The sequence below is a fragment of the Chamaea fasciata genome, unplaced genomic scaffold, assembly GCF_029207755.1.
Source record: "Chamaea fasciata isolate MVZ Bird 193981 ecotype frontalis unplaced genomic scaffold, bChaFas1.0.hap1 SCAF_21, whole genome shotgun sequence".
NCBI classification, from domain to species: Eukaryota; Metazoa; Chordata; class Aves; order Passeriformes; family Sylviidae; genus Chamaea; species Chamaea fasciata.
In genome coordinates, this window is record NW_027094106.1 from 6,556,744 (window position 1) to 6,582,028 (window position 25,285).

At 59.3% G+C, this 25,285-nt stretch overlaps 5 protein-coding genes across 6 annotated transcripts; 3 read left to right on the forward strand and 2 right to left on the reverse strand.

Annotated features, from left to right (window-relative positions):
• The first annotated feature begins 99 nt into the window (after nucleotides 1-99).
• TMEM199 (transmembrane protein 199) lies at nucleotides 100-2,400 on the forward strand. Of its 2 annotated transcripts, XM_066202232.1 has the most exons (6): nucleotides 100-300; nucleotides 375-448; nucleotides 526-615; nucleotides 1,458-1,494; nucleotides 1,794-1,906; nucleotides 1,991-2,400. In XM_066202232.1, exons 1-6 carry the CDS (start codon nucleotides 129-131, stop codon nucleotides 2,084-2,086), a joined length of 582 nt encoding a protein of 193 aa, XP_066058329.1. In that variant the 5' UTR covers nucleotides 100-128; the 3' UTR covers nucleotides 2,087-2,400. The 2 variants fall into 2 exon arrangements, with proteins under 2 accessions (XP_066058329.1, XP_066058328.1); XM_066202231.1 differs by having other exon boundaries at nucleotides 1,794-2,400.
• On the reverse strand, nucleotides 2,394-3,755 carry SEBOX (SEBOX homeobox). Its single transcript, XM_066202233.1, has 2 exons — nucleotides 3,471-3,755; nucleotides 2,394-3,347 (listed from the first exon to the last, which is right to left on the reverse strand). The coding sequence occupies exons 1-2, from the start codon at nucleotides 3,753-3,755 to the stop codon at nucleotides 3,099-3,101; spliced, it is 534 nt and encodes a 177-aa protein (XP_066058330.1). The 3' UTR covers nucleotides 2,394-3,098.
• A 392-nt stretch (nucleotides 3,756-4,147) lies between these two features.
• Nucleotides 4,148-8,630, forward strand: KIF12 (kinesin family member 12). Its single transcript, XM_066202234.1, is given in 18 exon segments — nucleotides 4,148-4,213; nucleotides 4,215-4,345; nucleotides 4,665-4,730; nucleotides 4,860-4,938; nucleotides 5,026-5,147; nucleotides 5,300-5,375; nucleotides 5,496-5,630; nucleotides 5,717-5,852; nucleotides 6,079-6,170; nucleotides 6,404-6,539; nucleotides 6,626-6,744; nucleotides 6,856-6,960; nucleotides 7,049-7,308; nucleotides 7,486-7,669; nucleotides 7,761-7,835; nucleotides 7,913-8,037; nucleotides 8,142-8,278; nucleotides 8,411-8,630. Coding segments are annotated over 18 exon segments (2,109 nt in total). The 3' UTR covers nucleotides 8,476-8,630.
• Nucleotides 8,631-8,633: 3 nt separating this feature from the next.
• On the reverse strand, nucleotides 8,634-14,111 carry VTN (vitronectin). The gene is made up of 9 exons (XM_066202228.1): nucleotides 13,913-14,111; nucleotides 12,086-12,233; nucleotides 11,519-11,638; nucleotides 10,764-11,048; nucleotides 10,525-10,664; nucleotides 10,123-10,279; nucleotides 9,864-10,013; nucleotides 9,001-9,273; nucleotides 8,634-8,818 (listed from the first exon to the last, which is right to left on the reverse strand). Exons 2-9 carry the CDS (start codon nucleotides 12,210-12,212, stop codon nucleotides 8,700-8,702), a joined length of 1,371 nt encoding a protein of 456 aa, XP_066058325.1. The 5' UTR covers nucleotides 12,213-12,233; nucleotides 13,913-14,111; the 3' UTR covers nucleotides 8,634-8,699.
• A 1,201-nt stretch (nucleotides 14,112-15,312) lies between these two features.
• Nucleotides 15,313-24,386, forward strand: SARM1 (sterile alpha and TIR motif containing 1). The gene is made up of 9 exons (XM_066201823.1): nucleotides 15,313-15,764; nucleotides 18,343-18,961; nucleotides 19,625-19,837; nucleotides 19,960-20,051; nucleotides 20,510-20,745; nucleotides 20,839-20,932; nucleotides 21,276-21,465; nucleotides 21,572-21,693; nucleotides 22,200-24,386. Exons 1-9 carry the CDS (start codon nucleotides 15,313-15,315, stop codon nucleotides 22,327-22,329), a joined length of 2,148 nt encoding a protein of 715 aa, XP_066057920.1. The 3' UTR covers nucleotides 22,330-24,386.
• Nucleotides 24,387-25,285: the final 899 nt, after the last annotated feature.

Consider the following 25,285-nt stretch of genomic DNA (forward strand, 5'->3'; position numbering starts at 1 on the left):
CCCGCGCGGCCCGCGCCGCCCCGCCCCGCCCCGCCCCGCCCGCAGCGCGCCGCTCCGCCCCGCCCCGCCGTCTCTATGGTCCCACCGCCCCTCTCTCGGTCGCCCCGGCAACGGCGGCCGGGCCCAACATGGCGTCGTCCGTGCGGGCCGGGCCGCGGCTGCGGCGGGCGGTGCGGGCCGGGGAGTTAGCAGCGCTGCCCGCCGGGCTGAGGGATGAGTTGGAGGCGGCGCTGGCGGCGGAAGGAGGGCTGGTGCCTTTCAGCCTGCTGCGGAGGCTGCACGCCGCGCTGCGGGAGGCAGGTAGGCCGCGCCGCGCCGGGGCGCCGGGATCGCGCCGTGATCGCTCCGTGACCGCCCCGTGCCCCGCCTTACAGGGTCTCCGCTGCACCTACACGAGCTTCTGGAGGGATGCGAGATCCACCTGCCCGAGGTGCCGGTGCCGCCGCGGGTGAGTGAGGGCCGGCCGGGAGTCGTGGGAGGAGGCGGCGGCTCCCGGCCCTCACGGTGGGTGTGTGCCTCCCTCAGAACCCCGAGCTGGTGGCCCGGCTGGAGCGGATCAAGGCCAAGCTGGCACACGAGGAGTACCAGCGGATGACCCGCAACATCACCGGCCAGGTGAGGGGCTGCTGCAGTGCCTGCTGCAAGGATTCGTCCCTCAAACACCTGAGAGCAAAGGAGAGTTTCCCCTTAGAGTGAGTGCAGTGCAGAGAGGATGTGGCAGGCACTGGAGGAAAGCACACTGTAAACACACCGGGAACGACAGATCCGGTGTTGAGGACAGAGGTAGGACAGGGTTAACAGGGTGGTGAATTAGACTTTTGGGAACTGCTCACTGTGCCGAAGATCTCAGGTTCTGTTCTGGGAGACTGAGCATATGCTGTAAATGTTTGACTGGGAGCATCTGTGCTGGTTAAATTTTTGTCATAGCTCTAAAATTGCCTCATTCATACCAAGGTAAAAGCTGAAAATACAAGATCATATGTGGACTCTCATTCTTCCCTGAGAGAGCTGAGATCTTCTGGCAGGGTGACTGTTCAGACAAGTCAGCATCCTTTCCTGCTGGCATTCCTTGTGATCCCATCCTGCCCTTCCACACTGTACGTGGCATCCACGTGCACAGTAACTCCCATGGGAAGATCTGCTTTGCTCTCTGCTGAGCTGGACCACTCCAGGTTTGATCTGGTTTAGTGAAAGGTGTCCCTGCTCATGGCAGGGGCTAGAATAAGATGGTCTTTAAGGTCCCTTTCCAAGCCAAACCACGCTGTGATCTATAATACAGGGTGGTTTTAGCAGAGCTTGTGCAAAATCTCAGAGAAACATCACAGCCTACCCACCCAAAACCTCAGAGTCTTGGGGACAGAGCATTGGCATTGCTTTTATTCTGCACACACAGTAATAACATTACTATGAACATTAAAATACAAGTGATCACAAGCTGTTTCAATCCCTTCTTTCAGGAGATGAACGGGCCATTGGCTGAATTTGGGAGGCAAGGTGAGTGGCTCCCTGTCCTGTTGACATGTGGCAGGTCAGGCACGGGAACTGTTCCACCTCCAGCTGGTGACAGCCCTTCCCTCTCGGAATATCTCACCAGAAGGTTTCCATGCACTCAAGTGTTCCTTGAATAAAGGAGCCTGTTGCTTATTCTTACCAATATTTCTGGAGGCACCAAGCGTGTGACTCCTCCTGGGTTACATCTCCCAGCTGAGGCAGCTGTGCATGATTGCACCTTGCCTCCAGCCCTACTCCCCAGCCTTACCTAAAACCAGCTCCTCCACCCCTCTGTCCCCCAGTTCGCTCGGTGAAAGCCGTTGTCATCACCATCTTCAACTTCATTGTCACCGTGGTGGCCGCCTTTGCCTGCACCTACCTGGGCAGCCAGTACGTCTTCGCAGAGACAGCTGCGGTGAGCGAGCCCAGCCCCTGGCAGCCCCTCTGTGCTGGCCAGCCTGGACACCCAGGGTCACCTCTGCCTCTTTTGTGTCCCCAGCGTGTCCTGTCAGCTGTCATTGTGGCCTCGGTGGTGGGCTTGGCCGAGCTGTACGTGATGGTGCGGACCCTCGAAGGGGACCTTGGGAAACTATGACCATGAACTGCAGGCTTCGTGCTGGAGGCTTCTGTCCTCCCCTGGAGCTGCTAATTTGGGACAGATCTTGTCCTGTCTGTACCTGTTCCTGCTGTGGGAAGACTGCTGCACTCCTCAGGCTCGTCCTTTGCTTCCTGCTCCTGAAATGAATCATGGGTTGGACATCCCAGAGCTGCAGAACAGGAGAGGGAATGGCTGTGGACTTTAACCACCTCAGCAGGGAGAGGGGCATCAGCTCCTGCCATCCCTTTTCTCCTGGGAAGTTCCTGTCCTTTTATTCTGGAAATAAATAACACTGTGTGTTCATAACCTTCTTCCTGTGTGTCGGGAGATGTCTGTTGGTATGAGAAACATTGATGTGGCATCTAAGACACTGTAGAGATGGGAATCTTCCCTCTCCCTCTGCATCCTGCTCCATCTCCTGTCATCTTCCTGTACAGTGAGGGATGCATGGTGCTCCCACCCCCCTGCCAAAAGGGTGCCCAGATTCTGGTACCTCCAGGGAGGGAACACCCCTCAACACTGAGCCCAGGGGTTTCTCAGGTGCTGTGGGGCAGAGAGCAGAGCCAGCTCTGTGCACCCACAGCAGGGAGGGGACACCCACGCCGGGCCCTGGGGACCTGGACACCTGCTGGGTGGGCTCCATGCCAGGGCCAGACACGGTGATTAATGCTCTGATGGCAGCTAAGCCCCTCTGGAAACACGGTTTAATATCCGAGCCAGGGAGATCTGCCGGCACCTGCGAACGTGCCTGCGGATTAGGGGCGGCTGCGCCACAATCATCCGTGGATACAGCCTCAGATTAAGGTATTTTTTCCAAAAGATTAGTTGGCATTAGGGGGCTGATAGGGAGCTGCCCCTGCTGTGGCTGCACCGGCATTTAGGATATTGGATGACATCCTCGGAGCCTCTGGGACCGGCAGTAATTCCACACCCTAATGAAATCGTGGCGCTAATCCGGGGGGGATGTGGTGCCAGGAGGGTCCCTAGAGGCCAGGGGTCCTTGCCACGGCTATGGCTCGCCCAGGTTGGTGATGGCCGCGCTGTAGATGAGGTCGGAGATGGAGCCCAGTGAGGTGGGGAGGCCCCGAGCGGGGCTGTGGGATCCCGGCGGCGGCAGGGCAGGGGCCGGGCACGGGATGCTGCCGTCGGGAGATGCCGCGGGGGGACCCCGCTCCCCGGGCGGCGGTAGCGGCGGTAGCGGTGGCGGCTCCGGCTTGGCGCTACGGATCCTGCGGGCGCGGCGGTTCTGGAACCAGACCTGGGACGGGCGAGGGGAACTGTGAGACACCGACAGAGCCCCGACGGGCTGGCCCCGCGGAGGAGAGGGCATCCCGGGAGGGAAGGAGGAAGGGATGGAGGGAAAAGTCCCGCCTGCGCTCACCTGGATCTTGGCCTCGGGCAGCTGCGTGAGCTCGGCCAGGCGCTCCCGGGTGGCGATGTCCGGGTAGGGCACGGCGGCGAAGGCCCGCTCCAGCTCCGACAGCTGCCCCCGGCTGAACGTGGTCCGCCGCCGCTTCCGCGGCCCTCCCGGGCAGGGACAGGGACAGGGGCACGGCGCCGGGCCACCGCCCGGTCCCGCCGTCCGCCCGCCGCCCGGCCCGCCTGCCCCGTCGGGGAAGCGGAGCAGCGGCTGGGGAGCGCGGGAGGTGCCCGGGGCCGCGCTCATCCTGCCCGGCTCCCCCGGACCCGCCGCCGTCCCGGCTTTTATCCCCCCGCAGGTCCCCCCCGGCGGGCTGGGACCGCCCCGAGCGGGCGGTGCTGTCCCCCCCCAGCCCTTTCCAAGGCTTCCCGGGGCCGGTCCCAGCTCCGCGCCCCTGATGGCAGAGCCCCGACAGCCCTGACTGACTCCCCAGCATCCCCCGGGACCAGTACCCGCCCTCAGCTGCCCGAACAGGTCTCCCCCGCGCCGCCGTCGGGTCACGGTGGGGCCTGTGAGGATCCCAGGGCTGGGGGACCCACCTGCCACCCGCCCCTTGCGCCCCCTCCCCGCCTCCCCGCCCTCCCCCGCTCGCCCCCCGCCGTGCGACCGCCGCTCTCCCGCAGGGCTGGCACCGGTCAATGTTTAACCGGAGCGGTGGTACCGGTTGTGCGGGGCGGTCGGGGCCGGCTGGAGGTGGCTCCCGCCGGGACCGGCCGGGCGCTGCGGGCACCCCGAGCACCGTGTGCTGGGGGGCGCATGGAACCAGAGGGGGATCGGGGTGGGGACCCCCAGCCGGACCCCCGACCCAGAACGCTCCCACGGGGCCAGGAGAGACCGTAAGTTGTCGGGGAGACGGAGGAGACAGAGGCCACCCCGTCCTGGAGCAGCAGGACTTGGGCAGTGACTGCCCGACTGATACAGGCAGCGGGGGGTGGTACCCCAAAAAGGCTGGGGGGGGACAGGACCCTCCTGCGGCGACATGGCGGGGACAGTGAGCTCTGTCCCCTGCCGGGCCTCAGGGCTCAGTGGAGGTGGGAGGACGGTGTGAGCACAGCAGGACCGGGGGTCCCTCCACCCCAGCCCTCGGGGGTCCCTCGGGCAGGCCCTCCCAAGCTGGGGGGCAGCCACCACCCTGCTGCCCTCTGTTCCCCAAAGGAGTCCTGGAGAGGAGCGGGAGGGCCCCGTGGAGGGCAGAGAGACGCGTCTGAGAGTGGTGCTAAGGTAAGGGGAGACGAAAGCACTCAGGGACGCGGCAGGAACCCTCCCTGCCTGGGGCGAGGTCACAGCAGGGCTCCCTAGGGTCCCCAATGCAGCGACACCTCTGTGTCCCCGTCCACACCCCACCGTTAGGGTCCGGCCACTGACCTGCACGGAGACCCGGCGAGGTGACCAGCGAGTTGTGCACAGCCTCGGTGACGGCGCCGTCCACGTAAGTGCCACCTCCCCGTCGGGGTGTCGGGGCTGGGGAGGGCTGCGCCCCCCCCCCCCCCCGAACTGCCACTGTCCCCACGGCCAGGTAAGCGCCGCCAGGCACGATGCCACCTTCGGCTTCAGCGCCGTGTTCGACGCCGGCGCCTCGCAGGAGGCTGTGTTCGAAGGCAGCGGGATGAGGCAGCTGGTGGAGCTGGCCATAAACGGGTGAGACCCGGAGAGACCCTCCGCGGACCCCAACCCTCCATCCACCCCACGCCGGGCCTTTCCGGCGCGTTTGCACTGCCGGGGCTGTGTCGGGAGGTGGCATCGCTGTGCCACCGCCTGCGGCCGTGCCTGACGCTCAGCATCTTCCACAGGTTCTCCTGCACCGTCTTTGCCTTCGGGCAGACCGGCTCGGGGAAGACCTACACCCTGATGGGACCCCTCGCCCAGGTACAACGCTGACCATCTGACATGATGCCGGTCGTGGGATGAGCTCTTCCCACCCGGTCATGGGCTCTGGGAGCAGATGGGTGCCTGGTGTGACCGCTCCCCATCCTGGCATCTCTGCAGAGCGACACCCAGCCGGCGTCCCCGGCCCTGCTGGGGCTGATGCAGAGGTCCTTCACCTGCCTCCTGGAGCAGAGCCGGAGCCGTGGCTCTGACCTGGCTCTCAGTGCTTCCTACCTGGAGATCTACAACGAACAGGTAAGTGCCTGCCCAGCCGCCCACTCTGGCCCTGCTGACACCCTGTGCCCCGCTCCCCCGGCGCTTTCCCTCTGCCAAACCCCCAGATCCGGGACCTGCTGAGCCCGGGGCCACCGTGTTCCCTGCCCCTGCGCTGGAGCAAAACCCGCGGCTTCTACGTGGAGAACCAGCTCAGTGTGGAATTCGACAGCCTGGAGGCCATCGTCAGCCTGCTCCTGCAAGGTGCTGAGCCACAGGCACAGGGCTGGGACATGTTCAGGGCGTGCTAGACCCGGAATGGGGGGATTCAGCCCCCCGCAGACCGTCCCCAGGGCTCGTGGTGCTGCAGCCCCCCGTTCCGCTGCAGAGCCAAGGCAGGCTCGTGTGTGGCAGGGGGTGGTGGGCAGTGGATGCTGTGGGCTTGGGGCAGGGATGTGGGGTGTCACGCGATCAATTCCTCCCTCGGCAGGATCCCAGAGGCGCCGGACCTCGGCACATGCCCTCAACAGGCACTCGAGCCGCAGCCACGCCCTTCTGACCATCCACATCCGCAGCCGAGCTGTGAGCGCGCATCCTGCTCCTGGGGAGTGCTGGGGGGGCTGAGGGCTCAGCGCGGGGGAGCAAACAGCCCCAAGGTGGGTGAGGGGGGTCATGCTCTCCTCAAGGATACATGAGTGGGGCTCCAGGGAGCAGCCAGGAGTCCTATCCAAGACCCAGGAGTCGGGATAGTGCTGTGGGCCATGGGGATGGGGTGATGGGGGCCAAAGCATCACCCCCCAACGTGGGTTCTCCAGGCCGGTGCCTGCCCCAGCAAGCAGGGCACGCTGTGCTTCGTGGACTTGGCTGGCAGCGAGCGGGTGAAGGAGACTGGCTCCAGCGGGGAGCTCTCCATGGAGGCAAACAGCATCAACCGCAGCCTCCTGGCACTGGGTAAGAGCTGAGGGAGCCGCCCTGGGAGAGCCCTGCTGGCCCCCACCAGAGCCCTGTCACATCCTTTGTGGCCCATCCTCCGGCAGGACACTGCATCTCCCTGTTGGCCAAACCCCAAGGGAAGAGAACGCACATCCCCTACAGGGACAGCAAGCTCACCCGGCTGCTGGCTCGCTCCCTGGGAGGCTCGGGCATCACCCTGATGGTAAAACCATGGAGGAGGCTGGGCAGGGGTCTCAGCTTGTGGAGGGGAGGGCTGGAAAAGGATGGTGACCCTCTGGATGACAGTCCACCTGCATCTCTTCCTCGTTGGCAGGTCGCCTGTATCTCCCCGTCCTCGCGCTGCCTCTCAGAGACTCTGAGCACGCTGCACTATGCCAGCCGTGCCCGGAGGGTCACCACCAGACCCCTGGCCAACAGGGTATTGCAGACAGAGAGCCCCTCTGAGCTCCTCTGCCCCCCTTCTGGCCCCCGCCCTGACCCACCCGTTTATCCACCACCCCTCCCAGGTGTCCCGGGAGAAGCTGCTGCAAACCTTGGAGCAAGAAATCCATGCCCTGCAGCTGGAAAACCTCTCCCTGCGCCAGCAGCTGTGCCTGCCCAGAGTGCCAGTGAGGAGCATGGAGGTCGCAGGGAACCCCCCAAAAGCATGGGCAGGTTCGGGAGACAGGCACGGCCCTGCAGGGCAGCTCCCACCAGAGAGAACCCCAGCCTGGCCCAGCCTCTACGGTCTCCTGCGAGACTTTGTGGTGGAGAATGAGCAGATGAGGTATGGGGGGCTTGTGTGGGACCCCTGAAGAGGGGATCAAGGGGATGACAGGGCAGCCAGAGCCCCTGGCTGGGCAGCACCCTGCACCCAAGCAGCCTCCCTCAGGGACTCCGTGGGGCTGGGCAGGGCTCTCTGGAGGCTGCCAACACCCTGCCGGGCTTCCTCACTGCTCCCCAGGCAGCCCCGTCTGTCCCCAGACCTCAGTGGTCACATCCCAGCTGGCCCATCCCACCGAGCCGCCCGCAGCACCTGTGACAGGCAGCCCCTGCTCCGGAGTGCCTGCACCCTCCATGTCCCCCGCAGCCACTCGGTGAGGCACCGGCGGCCCGACACCACACCCAGCTCTGTCCCCAGGCTGCCGGTGAGAGGAGGGGCCTGGGGTCAGCAGCCATCCTGCCTATGACAGGGTGAGGATGCTCAGATCACCCACCCACTGCTGTCCTCTCTCGCAGAAGCTCCTTCCTGCCTCCAGCCACCCCAGCTGCCCACAGTGCTGCCCTGGGCCAGCTGATGCCACCATGTTCCAGGTACAGCCCCAGGGGTCTCTTTGGAAGGGGTGGCACATAGGTGGCACAGCCACCTGGACCACTCTGCTCACCCCCAGGTGCTGCCAGTGCCCCCCGTGCCACAGCCAGTCCCCCCCGAGGGAAGTGCTGCCCTTCTGCCACCTGGACAGGAGGACACGGCTCTGCCTGGCCACGGGCACCCCCAGCCCTACCAGAGGAAGCGGTGAGAGCCACTCCTTGGGCATCAGCTGCAGCTCAGGAATTCCCTGGAGTTTCGGGGGGTGGTAGGACAGTGGGTGAGTGTTTGTTCATGTGTCCTCATGTCAGGAGCCATGGCAGGAGCAGGAGCTTGTCTCAGCAGCACCCGCTGCAGCGGGAGCTGCCAGGCCCTGAGCGCGTTCCCAGCCCTGAGGGAAGGGTCATTCCTTCAGCACCGCCATGGCCAGGATCGCCAGAGCCCAGAGGTGAGCAGGGCAGTGGTGGGAGACCAGACAGGGCCTTGGGTGGGCACCCATCCCTGCACAGCCACTCACACGTGGGGCTGTGCAGTGATCCTGGGGAGATGGAGACCTGACCCTGCTGCTCCCTGCTGGCAGCTGCCGGCACTGTCCCTCTCCTCCAGTGGGAAGAGGCACTGGACTGGTTGGCAGAGCAGATCTGAGCTGCCACAGGCACACCACGGATGGGGCCAGCATCAGGGATTTGGCACAGACTGAGGGGACAACCACAGCCCTCGGGGACATGGGATTTTGGACTGCAAGGGCTGCGCAAACCATGGCACCGACGGTTGGATGGATGGACAGACAGAGCTCTCTAGCCTGCGTGGCTCTCACAGTTTATTTCTGCCTAGTTGGGGCTGTGCTGCTGGTGGCTCCAGGCATCCCATCAGGTGCTCTCCTCCCCGGGCTGGGGGCAGTCCAGCCAGTACTGGGCGATGGAGCGGGGATAGCGCGGCCGCACCAGGTCCACGCGCTTGCTGCGCAGGTTGACACGGTAGTACTTGTCTGGGAGAAGGGGACATGACTGTCAGGACTGTCCCCAGCTCTGGAGAGCTGCCAGCCCTCACTGCCAGCACCTTCCCACTGCATCCCAGAGCCCTGAGACATTGCAGAGAGAGAGGAGCCCTCCCCATGACCCAGCAGCCCTGGTCTCACATCGCTCCCGGATCCTGCCAGACCAGACTCACCTCCTACAAAGAAATAGACACTCTGGAGCATCTCACAGGTGGAGCCCGACAGCCCATCGCTTTCAACACCTGCTGAGTCAGGGTCATTTTGCAGCCAGCTCCAGAATCCCAAATTCAGCGAGCGGTGGTGGTTGTACCTCTTGCGCTGGCGACGAGATTTCCTCCTGCGGGGCTGTTGGGAGGCCACATAGATCCGGCCGGCCATGGCAGCGTCCAGCCGGCTGGGCACCCCCCGCCAGTCCCGGCTGATGTACCACGGGCCGTTCGCCCCGGCTGGAAAAGGAGCAGAGGGTGAGTGAGAGGGGCAGCAGTGTGTGGGGTGAGCTGAGGCCACCCCTACAGACAGCCCCCAGCACCAGCTCCGAGACCCACAGGAATGCTCCAAAGGATCCCAGCCTGGATGGGTGTGTGACAGTGACACAGCCCAGGCAGATCCAGGAGTGGCCTCCTATCCCCTTGGCTGGGATCAGCCTCGTGTTGCTGAGCCCCCTTCTCCTCCTCTCTATCTTTCATTTCCCCCCTGCCCAGGGCTGGGGTTTTTCTGTGCCATCTCCAGCTCCAGTGATAATAAACAGTCCCCAGCAGTGACACCGTGGTGTGAGGCAGCTGGTGATGGGTTTGGTAATGTGGGGCATAAGGGCTGTGAGGGTGGGATTTGAGATGCTGTGGGACGTGCAGCTGTGGCCTGGGGGGGTCCCTGTGTCCCTGTGCACGGCCTGGGCAGGATGTGATGGCTCATCCTGCCCGCCAGTAATTCCAGGCATTGCTCCCTCCTCCCTGCATGCCTGCATTCCTTGTGCCCTGTCAGTGCCCGCTGCTGGGACCTGCCAGCCCATCCCCCCAGGGGCTGGCCCAGCCCTTACGCATCCTGCTGCCAAAGAGGAGCTGGAAAACATCCTCCCAGCTGTCCCTGTTCATGAAGGCGTAGTGCTTGAACACCGTGGAGGGGGAGGACTTCTCACAGTCGGCCTGCGTGGGCTGCTGGGCAAAGTCGTAGGACCAGTAGTACTTGTCTAGGAGAGGATGAGCAGGGTGTCAGTGGGGAACGAGCACTGGAGGGATGTCCAGCCTGTGCCCAGTGGTGCCAGGCTCTGCCAGGAGCAGGGGAGCTGCCTCCCTTACCCTTGAAGAAGTAGACTCTCTCACTGCCGTGGTAGCTGTGGGCAGGGAGGGCGAACGCTGCATCTACATTGTCAGGGATGCCCTCAAAGCCCTCAGAGATGTCCCGGGGGTACCCAGGGTCCAGGGCTCCGTCATCAAAGCGCCAGTACTGGGTGCCCTGGGGGGTGAGGGACAGAGAGGGGTTACAGGTGCAACATCCCCCAGTCACAGGTCTGCCAGGAGGAGCAAGTGGACGCTGGGGAGCCCCGTCATGAGGCTGTGTCTGCTTAGGGTCCAGAATAACCACAGGAATTTGGGCAACCATCGTGTGCCTGGGTGCATGGGAGGTGCCAGAAGGGGATATAGGGTGGGTTGGGGGGCTGTGCTGGCCACCCTGGGAGTACCCCCAGCCCTGCAGCCCACCTTGAAGAGGTAAGTCTTGCCCTGGCAGTTGATGCGTGTGAAGGCTGCGTCGATGGGGCCCTCGATGCCCCAGACCTCACTGATGAGCTTGGGGTAGCCAGGCCTCACACTGGTCTTGTCCAGCTCATAGAAGTACTTCCCTGGGGAGAGAGGAGAGGTAGGGGAAGCAGGAGGGACTGCAGACACCAGCACAGGGTGACAGCGTGGCAGCATGTCCCTGGGGAAGGCCCCCAAAGTACCTCGGAAAGCGTAAAGGGAACCGTTCTTCAGGTCAGTGAAGGCATCAAAAGGTTTCCCACTGCACAGCTCCTCAGGCTCCTCAGACCCATCTGAGTTGGGTTTGGGCAGCTCTGGCAGTGTCTCCTCAGGGTTTGGCTTGCTCTCTGGAGTGGTGTCCACCTGCACTGGGGGTGTGGGCAGCTCTGTGGGGTCTGCCACGGGCACCTCGTCTGTGACGAAGTCGACAGTGAGGTTGTAGTCCAGGTAGTCGTCCTCCGGCAAGGCAAAGACATCTCCCCGGGTCACTGCAGGAGGGAGCAGGTTGGTTCCCACTGGGTTTGGGTGCAGGAGATGCTCCCTCCCAGGCAACAGAGATTTATAGAATCGTGCAGTTGTTAAGGTTGGAAAAGCCCTCTAAGGCCATCAAGTCCAATTTAACCCAGCACTGCCAGTCATGTCCTCAAGTGCCACAAGCACACTTTTTTTAGAACACTTCCAGGGATGGTGATTCCACCTGGGCAGCCTGTTCCAATGCCTGAACACCCTTTCAGTGAAGACATTTTTCCTACTATCCAATCTATCCGATTACCACGGATCCCACGCTCCAGATGGCCATGAGCCAGCTCCCAAAAACCCCCATGTGCTGCAGCAAATCCTCCTGCTGACTTCACCCCGCAGACACAGGTGGGTGCAGAGCTGACCCAGCACAGACCCCATGGTGTGGAGCACCCAGAGCCACCCCACTCCCCCAGGAGGGTGGCCATGGGGACAGTACCTTTGGCTTTGCAGACAGTGGAGTAGTCGCTGCAGCAGCTCTGGTAGTACACACAGAGGGTGTCACACTGGCACTTGCGCCCTACATCGAAGCCTTCTTCACATCGGCCCTCGCAGGAGTCTGCAAAAGCCACCCCACAGCTCAGGAGGAGTAATGTGGAGTGGGGCACTGGGGCCCATGCCGCCCCCCCCGCCTAGCCCCATGGGGGAAAACAAACTTGGGCGAGTCCTGGTTGGGGTACCCCACCTCCTCATGGACAACTCCACCAACAGGGGTTACAGCAGCTCCGTGCCCTGCTCCCACCCAGGTCCTGCTGAGTGGAGTAGGCTGTGCCATGGTCCCAGCTTCATGCCGGCAGGCCAGCTGTGGGATGGGCAGGGATTTGCCAAGGCACCACTGACACCCATGTGCTGCCCACTTGCTTTCTCCCCATCCTGCAGTGTGGCCATGGCCACCATCCGCTCCCTCCCCACCCTGCCCAGGCTGCCCAGCCCCTCCATCAGCCCAGGAGCTCGTCTTGCTCCATCCCCAAAGCACCTGGCAAGGGCTTGGCTGGCTAAAGCTCACCTTCTGCAGCATGGGTGATGGCGAGCAGGGCCAGCACGAGGGCAGGGAAGAGCAGCCTCATCCTGGGTGTTTGGGAGCGCAGCCCTCCTGCGACTGTGCGGGCTGGAGCACAGCAGAGCCCCAGCATCCACTGTTTGCTCAGCCTGCCCTGGCAGGAGAAAGCAAACAGCCCAAGGTCGGAGCAGGGGAAAAGGGGCAGAGATGATCTCCCACCCAACTTCCTTCACAGTCCACACTGAACTGGGTATGTCTGGAGGGGGACAGGGCTGCCATGAGTGTAAGCAGCTCCTCTCCAGCCCCGGTGCAGGTTGGGCGCTGTTCAGAGAGTGGGGAGGGACAGCAGAGAGACAGAGTCAGGAACCAGTTTTGAGGTCCTGCCACACTGATTTCATGGGGTAAAACATATTTCATGGGGTAAAAGCAACCAGCTGCTCCCCAGCATGGTCTTGGCAAAGACAAAAACCCAAATGAGATGGGATGGGGGAGTGATGCTCAGAAGACAAAGGGAAAAGCCCCAGGCCTACACTTGCCCAAAATATCACCATTTTGGAGGGCTTATTCTTGGGGTTTTGGCTTTCTCATTGTCAAGGCTGGGAACAGACCTGGGGAGCCCCAAGGCAGGGTGGCTTGGGATGGGGCAGATGCCACCTCTCTGTCTGGGGACCAGAGGCCAGAGGTGAGCGGCCAGGGGCAGGAGCCCTCAGCGCTTTCACTGCAGAAGGCAAACAAAAGCCTGTGTATTTTGTTCCCGTCGTTCCCTTTCCAACCAATCTGTTCAGTTACTAATTAATGTCGATTCAGCTCTTTTGGCAGATCCTGATAACTCTGGGATATTTATTTAATCAGGGGCAAGGAGCAAATGCACATGAGGCTGCAGCAATCCTGCCTCTTTTGCCTCTGCTGGGACAGGAGTTCCATGGGATCTATCCCAGCCCTTGGGCAGGAGTGGTGCATCTTTGGGCTTTAAGTGATGCAAGATTTAGGGGGAGAGAAACCCGAGCAGGGTGCCCACTTCTCCAGGTGTCTTTTCTCTGCCAGCTTAGACACAGGCAGTTCCCGGCACTGTCCACTCCTGGCATCTTGCTGGAAAGACCTTTATTTGGTTTTGAGACTGGCATTTCCACCTGGAAGCCCTGGGGAGCTGAGGGCAGCTACCAGACGTGGGCTTTCGGGGCAGAACTTCTCTTGCAGCCCTCTCCACACTCCTTGTCCCCTTGCCTCAGCTATGGCAGGGCTGGCATTGTCCCCAAGTGCCAGCACCAGCCCAGTGCTGCACTGGGGCTTCATCCCATCCCTGTTGAACCAGTCCCGGGGCAGAACAACCCTGGGACGGTTCAGGCTTGCAGGAGGCGCTGGGGGAGAAGGGCTGGGCATTGTCTGAGCTGCTTTGGCTGATCAGATGAGACAAAGATCCCTCCTGCTGCTCCCGGCTCCCAACCACCAGCCATAAACCCGCGAAGGCTCAGCGAGCCCTTCCCTGCCAGGAGCAGACCACAGGAGAGGATCTGGGATAAAGGGGCCCTGGGGAGCTCCTGCAGCCGAGAAGAGCAGAGCCAGTGAGAACTCGGGAAACGGGACTGATCCCCCAGGACAAGGCTGGCAGCCGCTGCAGTTCCAGAGCCCAGGCTGCTGGGTCTGAAATCTCTCCCAAAAAGCAAAGCAAAACTAAAAGCAAAGCAAAGTTCAGCTCTCTGGGCTAGTCAGGACAAGCCTAAGGGAATGGTTTGGATTCTGCTGCCCCCGGGCAGCAAACCCTCTCCTGCTCTACACTGCAACAGCCCTTATGTGTACCCCTGATTAATAATAACTTATTAGGAAAATCCTTACTGGTTCTGTGCCGAGCTTGTCCTGCAGTTTTGCGCTGCCCGAGATGCCTTGTTTGCCGTCCTTCCTTGTGGGATGATGTCCCTTTCCTCCGTCTGTCCCCTCGTAGTGGATTCAGAGAGGATTAAGAGCGACTCTGTCACATCCAAACATCAACTCGAATTTAAGTCTCAGGCTGACCTGGCAACAACCTGGTTTTGGAGTCAAGGATTTAAGTTGCTCCTCCCAGCACATCCGAGAAATGCCGAAAGCATTTAAGCATTTCTGCCCTGAGCACGTCTGGCCTGGAAAAAACGAAAACAAAAGAGGCCCAGGCTGCCTCTGCTCTTTCTTTTATCATGCAAATGCCGAGCCCACCCAGAAGAGCTGCTCTGAATTTCCACCAAGCAATGGGTATTTGCCCCCTGCTGATACCAAAAGGGTTCAAAGCACTGTACCAGGGGTGATCACAGCCTCACCGTGACCACCACGGTGCCTGGTCCGATTCACCTCCACCCTGCGCCCCCTCGCTGGTCACAGAGGGTCCTGAAGAGATGTCCTGTAAAATCAGCCTGTGGGTGAATCCATTCCCTGCCTGCCGACGAAGTGACACCGCAGCAGCAGCTCGGGCACAATGGGGGGATGTGGGCCATGGGGACAGCAGGACAAGCCCCAGCCCAGGCTGGGCAGGGAGGGCTGTTGGATAGAACGGTTTGGGTTGAAAATGAAAGGCTGTCTAGTTCCAAATCCTGTCACGTTCCATTAGACCCGGTTGCTCCAAGCCCCATTAACCTGGCCTTGGACACTTTCAGGGTTGGGACATCCACAGCTTCCCTGAACAAGTACTTCACAAGTAAAAAATTTTCTCCTGGTATCTAATCTAAATCTCTCACCTTTTATTTTAAAACGGTTCCCCTTTGCCCTGTCGGTATCTATTAGTGAAAAAAGTCACTTTCCTCTTTTTTTTCATGAGCCTTATTTAAGCACTAAAAGGCCACAATCACAGAATCATAAAATTTAGGTTGGAAAAGCCCGTTATCCCGGCACCGCCAAGCCCACCACTGAACCATGTCCCCAAGTGCCACATCCACGCTTCTCCTCAATCCTTTCTGGGCAGGTGGCAGGAGGGCTCCGGGGGGATCTGCGGTGGGAGGGGGCTGCAGCTGCCGGCAACGAGCCCCTCCTTGCAGAGGCGGCGCCTGCGCCCGGTGACATCAGCCCCGGGGACCGGGATGCTGAGCCCGGCTCGGGGAAGGCGGATCCCGCTCCGCATCCAGCTCCGCATCCCGACAGGGCAGAGGGGGGAGCGGGACGCATCCCCCCTCCTGTCCCCGCCGGCCGGCCACTCGCGTCCCCGCGGGAGCGGGGGGTCCCTGCGGGCGCTGCGGGGGCGGCGGCGGGGGATGCTGCGGTAGCAGCCGCCGATGCTCGCCCTGCTCCTGTCGCTGCACACCCTGGGCCGGTCCCTGGCCATGGCGAGCGCGGAGAGGCTGGCGGTGCCCGAGTGTGTGAGCCGGGCGGGCGGCTGGGCGGGCGGGGGCAGCGCCCGGGAGCACGGCGGGGTCTCCCCCGGGGTGGGCACCGAGGTGCGGGAGGCGCTGGAGCGGGTCCTGCCCGTCCTCCGCCGGGCCATCGCCCACGCCAGGCAGGCGGCCGGCCCCGAGGGGTTGCGGGCGGCTCTCTCCGAGGTGTTCCGGCTGGTGGAGGAGGCCTGGGGGATGCCCGCCGTGGGGAGGGACGTGGCCAAGGTGCTGTGCGATGTGATCCGCCTCGAGGGGGGCCTGGACCTGCTGCTCAACCTGCTCTACACCGCCGAGCTGGAGACCAAGTGCCAGGCAGGAAAACTCCTGGAGCAGATCCTGGTGGCGGAAAACAGGTGAGTGTGCAAAGAGCCCCTCGCCCTGCCAGGCACAGCCCGCGCCATCACCCCATTCTGGGGCAATGCCAGCTCCCAGTCCCAGGAGGTTTGGGTTCAAACTCTGGTTTGGGTTCAAAGGGACCTCAAAGACCTCATATCAACCCCCTGCCATGGGCAGGGCCACCTTCCATAGAGCAGGTTCCTTCAAGCTCCATCCAACCTGGCCCTGACCTACTTTCACCCATCCCACCCACACCCCCCCCAAATTTCCCTGCTGTGGGTGCGCAAACCCCTCTGATCCCCACCACATCTCTTCACACCCAGTGCTTGTGCACAGGGCCCAGGCAATGCTCATGAGCTGCTCCATTCCTCCACAGCTGGAGGGAGGAGGACCAGGCCCAACTCAGGGATGCTGGTGAGGACTGGGGTGTCCTCCTGAGCCCCTCTCAGCCAGGCTGAGCTGAGTCAGTTTGGCTGGCTCAGAGCATCTGACCCAAAGTACAAGATGTGACTCCCCTTTAGCCATAACTGCAGCAGGAAGAGGAGGAGGACAAAGCCACTTCCAGAGCCTTCCTGCTGCTGACCAGGGCTGGAATGAAGCCACAAGGAGGGCTCAGCTGTTCAGCAGCCCTTAGCCCCTAGTTCAGGTGCGTGTGCTGCTGCCCAGGCAGGTGAGAGGTGCTGGGATATCTCTGTCAGAGCATGGATGGGGTGGGAGTGTGTGCCTGAGCGTGTGTTTGTGTGTGTACAAAGGTGCATGTGCACATGTGGCACCTGACATATCTAAATCACAGCACCCACTCACAGCTCACCCTTCCAACACCCCAAATGCACTCTGCCACCTCTGCTCTCCCTCAGAGCACCCCAACCCAGCCAGCCCCAGCCAGGGCTCTGGAAATAATGTGGAAGGAGCCTGGCCAAAGTTACTTTGTCTTCCTAGGGGATGTCTCTTGCTGGAAGGTTGTGGACTTGCAGCCTGGGCCTCCCTTCATGCACTGGCAGGCAAAAATAAGCGGCAGCTAAATCAGGAAAGCCCATTAGGGTGGAATTTAATCCCAGGAAGCATCACTGGCACGGTCTGCATTCAGCAATCAGCTTCTTAGCAAGAGAAAGCATTTGTTGGAGCTGTTGTTTCTGCTCCAGGAGCAGTTCATGGGCCAGGGTCTTGGAGCAGCCATGGGATTCCAAGTTCTTCCCACAACTTCTGAGCAATGGCAGGGAGGGGTGGGGCTCCCCTTTGGGTCCAAGTCTCTCACTTACAGAACTCTCCCAGTCTGTGCACAGCAGCAGAGGTGTTCAGCTGGGAGCTGGACAGGTCCTGGCTCCATCTGCAGGACCTGTGTTTGTCATCCAGCTCCATGGCTGAGTCCGGGCTCGGAGCCAGACCCAGGCTGAGGGCTATTTTTTTTTCCCAGGGCTCTCCACAACATTTCCTGTCAAACCCACCCCAAGGTCAGTGAGAGCCCTGTGGGTCACAGGCTTCCCAGAAATGCTCTTCCTGCCTGGCAGCACAGAGGCTGGCGTGCCATCACCCCACCATGGCTGGGGACGGAGTGTGCCACTGCCCTCATGAGCAGCAGGGCACAGGGGGTCTGTGCCAGTTCTGCCTCACAGACAGAGCAGCTCCATCATGGCACCAAATGGCCACTGCTGAGGGCAGGAATGGAGCTGCCACTCACCCCAGGAAAGCTCATGGGAGTACAGCCAAGAGCTCATCTCAGAGGGTGGGGAGGCCCTGGCACAGGTTACACACAGATTACTGCCCCATCCCTGGAAGTGTCCAAGGCCAGGCTGGGCAGGGCTTGGAGCAATCTGATCTGATGGAAGGTGTCCCTGCCCATGTCAGGGGCTTGGAACTGGATGAGTTTTCAGGTCCCTTCCAACCCAAATCATTCTGTGACCCTGATTTCCCTCTTTCTTGCTGCATTTTCAAGGCACAGCCCCATTCAGGTGTAAAGAGCTTCCCTTCAGCTGCCATCCCAGGACAGACAGACCCCTGTGTCCTGCTTGTGGACAGGGCTGCTTGGCTGCTCATCCAGGTGTGAAAGCCTTGTCCTGTCAGCACTGACAGCAGTGCTTAGGGGACAAACAATTTTCACTCCCAAACATAAAACAGCTTCACACCGCAGCAATGCTGGCCTAGCAGATCCATTTCCAGCCTGGCATTAACCTGCCCTGCCTGTTAATTGCTATGAAGATCCTACCTTGAGCAAGAGAGCATCCAGTGTGGGGTCTTGGGCTGTGCACCCCATCACAAGTTCTTCCATTGGACCCAGAGAGGTTCAGAATCAGAATCATTAGGTTGGAAGAGACCTCCACGATCATCAAGTCCAACCCAACCCTAACCTCAAATGACCATGGCACCAAGTACCACATCTAGTCTTTTCTTAAACACATCCAGAGACGGTGAATCCACCACCTCCCCCAGGTGTTCCTCTAGCACCAGCCTGTTGCATCTTGCTGCACTGCACATCTGGCAGCTGTGTCCTACAGGGAAACATCTGCCTGTCCTGGGATAAATGTCACCAAGGCATGGGCCACACCAGTCACTGTTCAGGGTCCATCTGTGCCCCTCACGTGCCTCTCCTTCCCACAGGGACCGCATCGCTCGAGTCGGTCTGGGCGTAATCCTGAACTTATCCAAGGAGCGGGACGTGCCCCAGCTGGCTCAGAGCGTCTCTGGGATCCTGGAGCACATGTTCAAACACACGGAGGAGACCTGCTTCCAGCTCATCTCCGACGGAGGCCTGGACAGCATCCTGTACTGGTGCCGCTGGACGGACCCAGCCGTGCTGCGCCACTGTGCCATGGCCTTGGCCAACTGCGCCATGTACGGGGGCCAGGCCAACCAGCGCCTGATGATCGAGAAGAAGGCAGCAGAGTGGCTCTTCCCACTGGCCTTCTCCAAAGAGGACGAGCTGATCCGGCTGCACGCCTGCCTGGCCGTGGCGGTGCTGGCCACCAACAAGGAGATCGAGAAGGAGGTGGAGCGCTCGGGGACGCTGGCTCTGGTGGAGCCCTTCATTGCCTCGCTGGACCCCGAGGAGTTCGCCCGGGAGATGTTGGGCAGCAGTGACAACATCCAGGGGAGGACGGCACAGGACCTGCAGCGCCTGGTGCCCCTGCTGGACAGCTCCCGACTGGAAGCGCAGTGCATCGCCGCCTTCTACCTCTGCACCGAGGCTGCCATCAAAGCCAGGCAGAAGAAAACACAGGTAAAGGGTAGGTTGGCCTGGAGGAAGGTTGGTGACAAAGGGAAGGGGTGGCACAGCTGCGACTGGGTGTCTTTTGCTCACCAAACACCTTGGTCCTTATGGCTTCTTTTTCCCTGCCAGGATCGGGATTAATACACAGGAGTCGCAGTTCATGTTCAGACTTGGTGTTTGTTATTTCTTATCTATTTACAGATAAACTGTGAGCTCTAACTAGCAACTTAGAGAAATGAGGTAAAATGGAGTACCTCTAACTCTTTCCAAGGTTGCATAAGTGCTGATACCCAATAACGAGGTGACACCTATATTATTTGTGTTTCTGACCCAATAATGACCACCCAAGGCCCGCAGTGCAGACCTTTTTCACCCAGTTACAGAAAACCACCCAAACCCATGAAGAAGAAGAAAGAAGAAGGTGAAGAAGAAGCACTCAGAAAACACCCAGAGTCGTCCATCTTGCCCCAGACATTACTATATACTAAAATCCTAAATTCAAGTTTTTCACCCTGTAAGATCACACAATACTATTCAAACTACACACCCACAACAGAAACCCTGAAATTCTCAGTTTCCAGAATTCCAACAGGTCCTGGCCTGGCCTGGCACAACTTGTTGGGAAGAGGATGAGAGGAAGCAAAGTGACGTCTCCTCCCTTGGTGTCCCCAGATTTTCGGTGAGATCGGGGCCACGCAGAGCCTGAAGAGGATTGTGTGCTACTCCACCAGCAGCACCACCTCCTCCCTGGCCAAAAAGGTGCTGCGCATGATAGGGGAGGAGGTTCCTCGGCGCATCCTGCCCACGGTGCCCAACTGGAAGTCCTGCGAGGTGCAGACGTGGCTGCAGCAGATTGGGTTCAACAAATACTGCCAGAGATTCTTGGTAGGGCTTTGTGCTGGGGGACGGACACATGGGTGGACACTTCTGCCCCATCTCATAGCAGAAGTGTAAGCATCTCACCCAACTTTTCCTGGGACCTCTCCAGCCTGGATTTCTCTTGGCAGGATCACCAGGTGGATGGGGACATTCTCCTGAGGCTGACAGAGCAGGAGCTGCAGAAGGATTTGGGGATGGACTCCAGCATCACTCGGAAAAGGTAGGACCACCACCAGGGCACACTGGACCCTCTCAGGGCTGTCACCACAGTGCCAGAGTCAGGGACAAGGACTCTGCCTTTCCCTTCTGGCAAAAACAGGAACGGAGGTCCTCCAAATGAAAAACCTGGACTGCCAGGCCTTTTCCACTGCACTTTTTGCAGCGCCAGAGAGATTTCTGTAATGGGACCGCTGCGCAGCAGAGGTGTGGGTGGGGGAAAGACCACCTATGGCCCAGGGCAGGTGGGATCATCCAACTTACCCAGAAAGATGGGAACTTACCCTTAGCTGAGCTCCTCACACCTCAGTGCCCCAAGGACCAGCACTCCCACACAGCTGTTCCTCTATTTCCTGTTGCTGGAGCTCATCCTTCACCCCAGCATGTAGCTGCACTCCCTCCTGAGCAGGTAAAAGATGCGGCACCACGTGCCTCTAAGTGCTCCGTCTGCCCCTCCACCAGGTTCTTCCGGGAGCTGACGGAGCTCAAGACCTTCGCCAACTACTCCACCTGCGACCGCAGCAACCTGGCTGACTGGCTGGGGGGCATCGACCCCAAATTCCGGCAGTACACCTACAACCTGCTCACCTGCGGCATCGACCGCAACTTCCTGCACCGGGTGACGGAGCAGCAGCTGCAGGAGGACTGCCACATCCACACCGGCTTCCACCGCGTCCGCATCCTCACCGCGGCCAGGGGTGCGTCTCCCCGGGGAGGGAAGGGTGTTGGAGGGTGTTTGGGATGAGTAGCTAGGTGGGTTTTTAATTTCTGGTGGTTTTTGTGCTGTCTAGAAACGCTTCACTCCCCCATCACGCTGCAGACCACGTCCAACGGGACCGATGTGTTCATCAGCTACCGGAGGAGCACCGGCTCACAGCTGGCCAGGTGAGTCCTGCAGGGAACAGTGAAGCCCACAGGGTGGCCAGATGTGGGGTGAGTGTGGAATGGGGAGGAGGGAGAGGCTGCCAAAAGTTGCAGAGCGAATGGGGACAGCACACATGATAACCTGCAGAGTGGACTGGCCAATTCCCAGTCCCGTCACTGCCACTTTGGCACTGACTGGCCCTTTCCTCACGCTCCTTGGGCTGCAGGGGATCAGAGCAGGGAGTCAACTTCAGCTCCTCGTGTTCTCTGCATGTGCCCAGACAGATGGGCTGGAGCTGTCAGCCAACGTGGTGAGACAGCAGATGAAACCTCTCCTCATGGTGCTATCCCCTCTGGCCACCAGCCTGCTGAAGGTCCACCTGCAGCTCCATGGTTTCAGCGTGTTCATTGATGTGGAGAAGCTGGAGGCAGGAAAATTTGAAGATAAGCTGATCCAGAGCGTCCTGAGTGCCAGGAATTTTGTGCTGGTCCTCTCACCAAACGCACTGGATAAATGCATGGAGGACCCCGAGTGCAAGGACTGGGTACACAAGGTAAGAGATACCACCAGATGGTGGGAGCTGTGTGGACATTGGACTGGGAGGGAGGTGGTGAGGGGCTGATACAGGCCATGAGCACCTTCATGTTGTGTTCCTGCAGGAGATTGTGACAGCCCTGAACTCTGGAAAGAACATTGTACCTGTCACAGACCATTTTGAGTGGCCAGACCCAGAAACCCTGCCCAAGGACATGAGGGCTGTCCTGAAATTTAATGGCATCATGTAGGTAAAAGCCATCTGTGCCATGGGGTTCCTTGACACCTGAGGAGAACAAATTCCATAAGGAGTAGCAAAGAGCCCAAGGACATCGGGGCGAAGAGATGAGGGAGGCAGAATACGTCAAAGGGTCACTGAGTCACTCCAGGTGCCCCAGAACATGCAGGGACAAAGGTTCCCACCTCATCCCTGCTGCTGGTGTTGTTCTGGGACTGCTCTGGGTGAAAGGGGTCAGGGTGAGAGGGGTCACTGCTGGGAGAACTCCCATCCTCAGGCAGGAGTGATGCTGGCAGGTTTTACAGCTCACCTGGATTTCTTTCCCCCTCTGCTTTCCCTTTGTGCATCCCAGCCTGGCAGGGCATTCTGCAGCATCCGTGGGGAAAAGGGAGCTCCTAGAGAACTGGGGTGGAGGAAAGGGATCTCTAGCTCCTGGCCCAAATGAACTGAGCTATCCTGTGGCACCCCACACACAACAGGAAAAGTAAACATCACATTCTCCCCCTCCAATACAGGTGGTCCCATGAGTACCAGGAGGCCACGATTGAGAAAATCATCCGCTTCCTGCAGGGCCGCTCCTCCCGAGACTCCTCGGCTGGGTCAGAGAATGGGCTGGACTGTTTGCACTCCCTGGGGCAGAGCTAGAACCAGGGCAGCAGCCTCAGAGACTCCCAGGTGACCCCTTTTTGTGTGGGTCCAAATTTATCCCTCCTGACTTTTTCCCGTCTTTGAGAGAAAACCCGTGGCTCTTAACTCCCTCCTTGCCCTCTGAATACAAGCCCCTGGCCCCTGGGGGCCAGCACTCACTCCCACAGCCCCTGGGGAGCCAACAGGCTGGACTCTGGGATGGATTATGTGTCTTCCACATCCTCCTGTGGGGTGTCAGGACATACATGGGGTGTGAGGGAGACTGGCACCATCCAGACCCCCACAAGCAGCTGCAGCTTCCCCCAGAAACAAGTCCAGAGAGGAAGAATCTTTGGAGGACTGGAGAATATAAAAGAGGAGAAGTGTTGAGAATCCATCACAAGAGGACACAAGGGAGAGAAGAGCAATTGAGAGGAACGTGTGGCTCTGCCGTGTGCCCCAGGAATACCCTTGTGGTCAGAAACTGAGAGCAGGAAAGGGCAAATAAAAACTAAGCCCTAACGAAATCTGTGTGTTTGGGAAAGATAACCCACAGGGGCCTTCTGAAGTGCTTTATCTTTCCCAGCAATGTCCCTTTATCACAAGAGCTTCTTCCCTCCTCAAAAGACTTCCACCTCCCAGTGCTGCAAAACCACTGTGTGCTCTTAACTCTGGCAGTGGAAATTTGGGGTTAGACCACATGAAGTTTCTGCAGGATCTCTGCAAAAAGTGCTTTTAAAATACCTTCCTTCCTGAAGTCTCTGAAGTCTCAGCTTCACCACTGTATCAGGTCTGTATTTTCAGGGCACTGGAGGCTGGATTGTGACCCTGGAAAACTTGAAATCCAAGCAGGGAAGATGCTAACTGCTGTGCTTGTGGAGTTACTCTACACTGGCTGTATTTTATCCTGCTCCACAGCAGATGTCCCGTGGCCTGTGCCTTCAGCAGGAGCTGGTGAATCTCTGCTGACCACCACACCCCCCCAGCCCTGGCTGAGCTCCCTGGGGTTGTCCCTACTCACTGCTGGATGCAATTCCAAGTAGCAATTGTTTTTCCTAACGACCTCTTCTCAACACCCAAAGGGGCTTTTTGCAGCTCCTCACCTTAAAACATCAAGAAAAAGGGGAGTTGATGCCAAGGGCTGGCAAAGGATGCTCCAGCTGGGAGCAGAACCATCAGTGGCTGCTGCCAACACTGCTGGTGAGGAACCGTGGGCATCCTGACACAGATCCCTGCATTCCACACTCCAGCCTGCTGAATCACCTTGCAGAAGCAGCAGGCTCCTCTTCCTATCCCTCCCTGAGAAGAACTCAACACTTTCAGGAGGTGAAAAGGAGTCTCAGTCACCTTGTCCTCCTCCCGGCTCTCCCTGAAACCCTGCTTTAACTGTCAGGAACACAAACGCTTTCTTCTTTAGACTTGGATCCACAAACATTTCAGGGGGAAAAAAAATAATCAGTTAATTCTGGTGCTTTATGGAGAGTTCTTATCAGCTCACCGTTAATGGCATCTTTGCTCTCCAGTGAAAGGTTAATAGCCATATCTGCCCAGCATTCATCATAATTAGAATCCGTCTAATGTGCCGATTAAATAACAAGAAGCCAGCAGATGAGCCCAAAGGTGAATCTGCCAAAGGATAAAAGCCTCTTGTGAGCTGCTTCAGGGAAAAGCCTTCAGTAACTGAATGTCAAGGCCTCCATGGCCACTGAAGGAGTCCCACACAAACAGTCCTAAGGATTTTTCTCCCTGCAATAATACCTGGTAAGATGATTGTGTCTTGTTTCCCAGGAGCTCTGCAGCAATCAGCCTCCTCACCCAGCACTCAGTGTGGAGATTTCCTTGTTCTCCACAGCTCAGGTGTCTCACCTGAAACGAGATCCCATCTCCTGCTCCAGCTGCCCAGACTGTGACTCCTCCTGTTTCCCCATCATCTTCACCTTAATGAACTTGCCCTGCTTCTGGCAAAACATCCCACACCCAGCCCCTTTCAGCTGGAGCAGTCCAAAGGAAACTAATTCCTCTGTCCTCACCCTCCCTCATTCCTTTGCTCTGCCATGTCAAAAGTGTTTATTCAATCAGGCATTAGTAATAAATCTGGTTTTTACTCTAAATCCCCACCTCTTTGTCTGTATCACGTGCTTCTCTCCCTGCAGGCTTTTCACACTTGCTTTCCCTTGCCACCGTGAAGCAGAACTGACATTCCCAAGCACCATTCCCTGCAGGAACCTCTCACTTCCCACCCACCTTTGCATGGACTGATGCACTGCACCCCCAGGGACCCTGCCTGCTGTCCCCAGCCATGGCTCCACTGTTGCAGCTCTTGGAGGACGGCCTAGAAAAACTTTGGTTTAATTTTTTTAATAAGGCATAATAGGTGCCACTGAATCTCTCCCCGTGCAGAGCCAGGTTTCACCTCACTGAGCAGCTGCTTGAATTGGCACCCACGGGCTGGAGAGGACTTTACTTGACAATCAGTTCAGCCACAAACATCTACTGCAACATTCACAGCATGCCCTGTTCCTCGGGGAGGCCAATTCCAGGCTTAGCCCAGCAATCAGACCTGGAACTCCCGTGTTCCCTGGCGTAACTGCTTGGAGCAAGTGGCATAACACCAAGTTCTTAAAGCCTCCCTGCTTCTCTGCTCCCCAGTTTCTCCTGCTTTTACCACAAATTCCCAATGGACAGGGACAAAGTTAAGTACATGCATTTCACATTTTCTGCACACTGAAGGACAGGTTTCAGATTGCAGGTTTCTCCTGCAAGCTTTACTCTGGTGGTCAGGAAAAGCAAGTTTTGGCTTCTTGCAAGTCCCAAACCTGCATTTTTCCTGACTTTTCACTCTTGCACACTCATTTCTCCACCAGACAGATAAATTCCTGCTGCTCCTTCTTCACTGCAGTCTTCAATGAAGGACTGAGAATGAAAATAATGGAGAGAAGCCCTGAACGGTCAAGGACGAACGGTATCAACAGCT

What these genes read in the sequence shown, in the direction of transcription:
- TMEM199 (XM_066202231.1), top strand. Translation starts at nt 129, where the DNA reads ATGGCGTCGTCCGTGCGGGCCGGGCCGCGGCTGCGGCGGGCGGTGCGG. An exon ending in CGCCGCGCTGCGGGAGGCAG is followed by an intron (nt 301 to 374) that starts GTAGGCCGCGCC and finishes CCCGCCTTACAG; the next exon opens with GGTCTCCGCTGCACCTACAC. An exon ending in AGGTGCCGGTGCCGCCGCGG is followed by an intron (nt 449 to 525) that starts GTGAGTGAGGGC and finishes TGCCTCCCTCAG; the next exon opens with AACCCCGAGCTGGTGGCCCG.
- SEBOX (XM_066202233.1), bottom strand. Translation starts at nt 3,755, where the DNA reads ATGAGCGCGGCCCCGGGCACCTCCCGCGCTCCCCAGCCGCTGCTCCGC. An exon ending in TGCCCGAGGCCAAGATCCAG is followed by an intron (nt 3,348 to 3,470) that starts GTGAGCGCAGGC and finishes CGCCCGTCCCAG; the next exon opens with GTCTGGTTCCAGAACCGCCG.
- VTN (XM_066202228.1), bottom strand. Translation starts at nt 12,212, where the DNA reads ATGCTGGGGCTCTGCTGTGCTCCAGCCCGCACAGTCGCAGGAGGGCTG. An exon ending in GAGAGTCTACTTCTTCAAGG is followed by an intron (nt 10,014 to 10,122) that starts GTAAGGGAGGCA and finishes ATCCTCTCCTAG; the next exon opens with ACAAGTACTACTGGTCCTAC. An exon ending in TGTCTATTTCTTTGTAGGAG is followed by an intron (nt 8,819 to 9,000) that starts GTGAGTCTGGTC and finishes CCCTTCTCCCAG; the next exon opens with ACAAGTACTACCGTGTCAAC.
- SARM1 (XM_066201823.1), top strand. Translation starts at nt 15,313, where the DNA reads ATGCTCGCCCTGCTCCTGTCGCTGCACACCCTGGGCCGGTCCCTGGCC. An exon ending in CCAGGCAGAAGAAAACACAG is followed by an intron (nt 18,962 to 19,624) that starts GTAAAGGGTAGG and finishes TGGTGTCCCCAG; the next exon opens with ATTTTCGGTGAGATCGGGGC. An exon ending in ACCGGCTCACAGCTGGCCAG is followed by an intron (nt 20,933 to 21,275) that starts GTGAGTCCTGCA and finishes TCTGGCCACCAG; the next exon opens with CCTGCTGAAGGTCCACCTGC.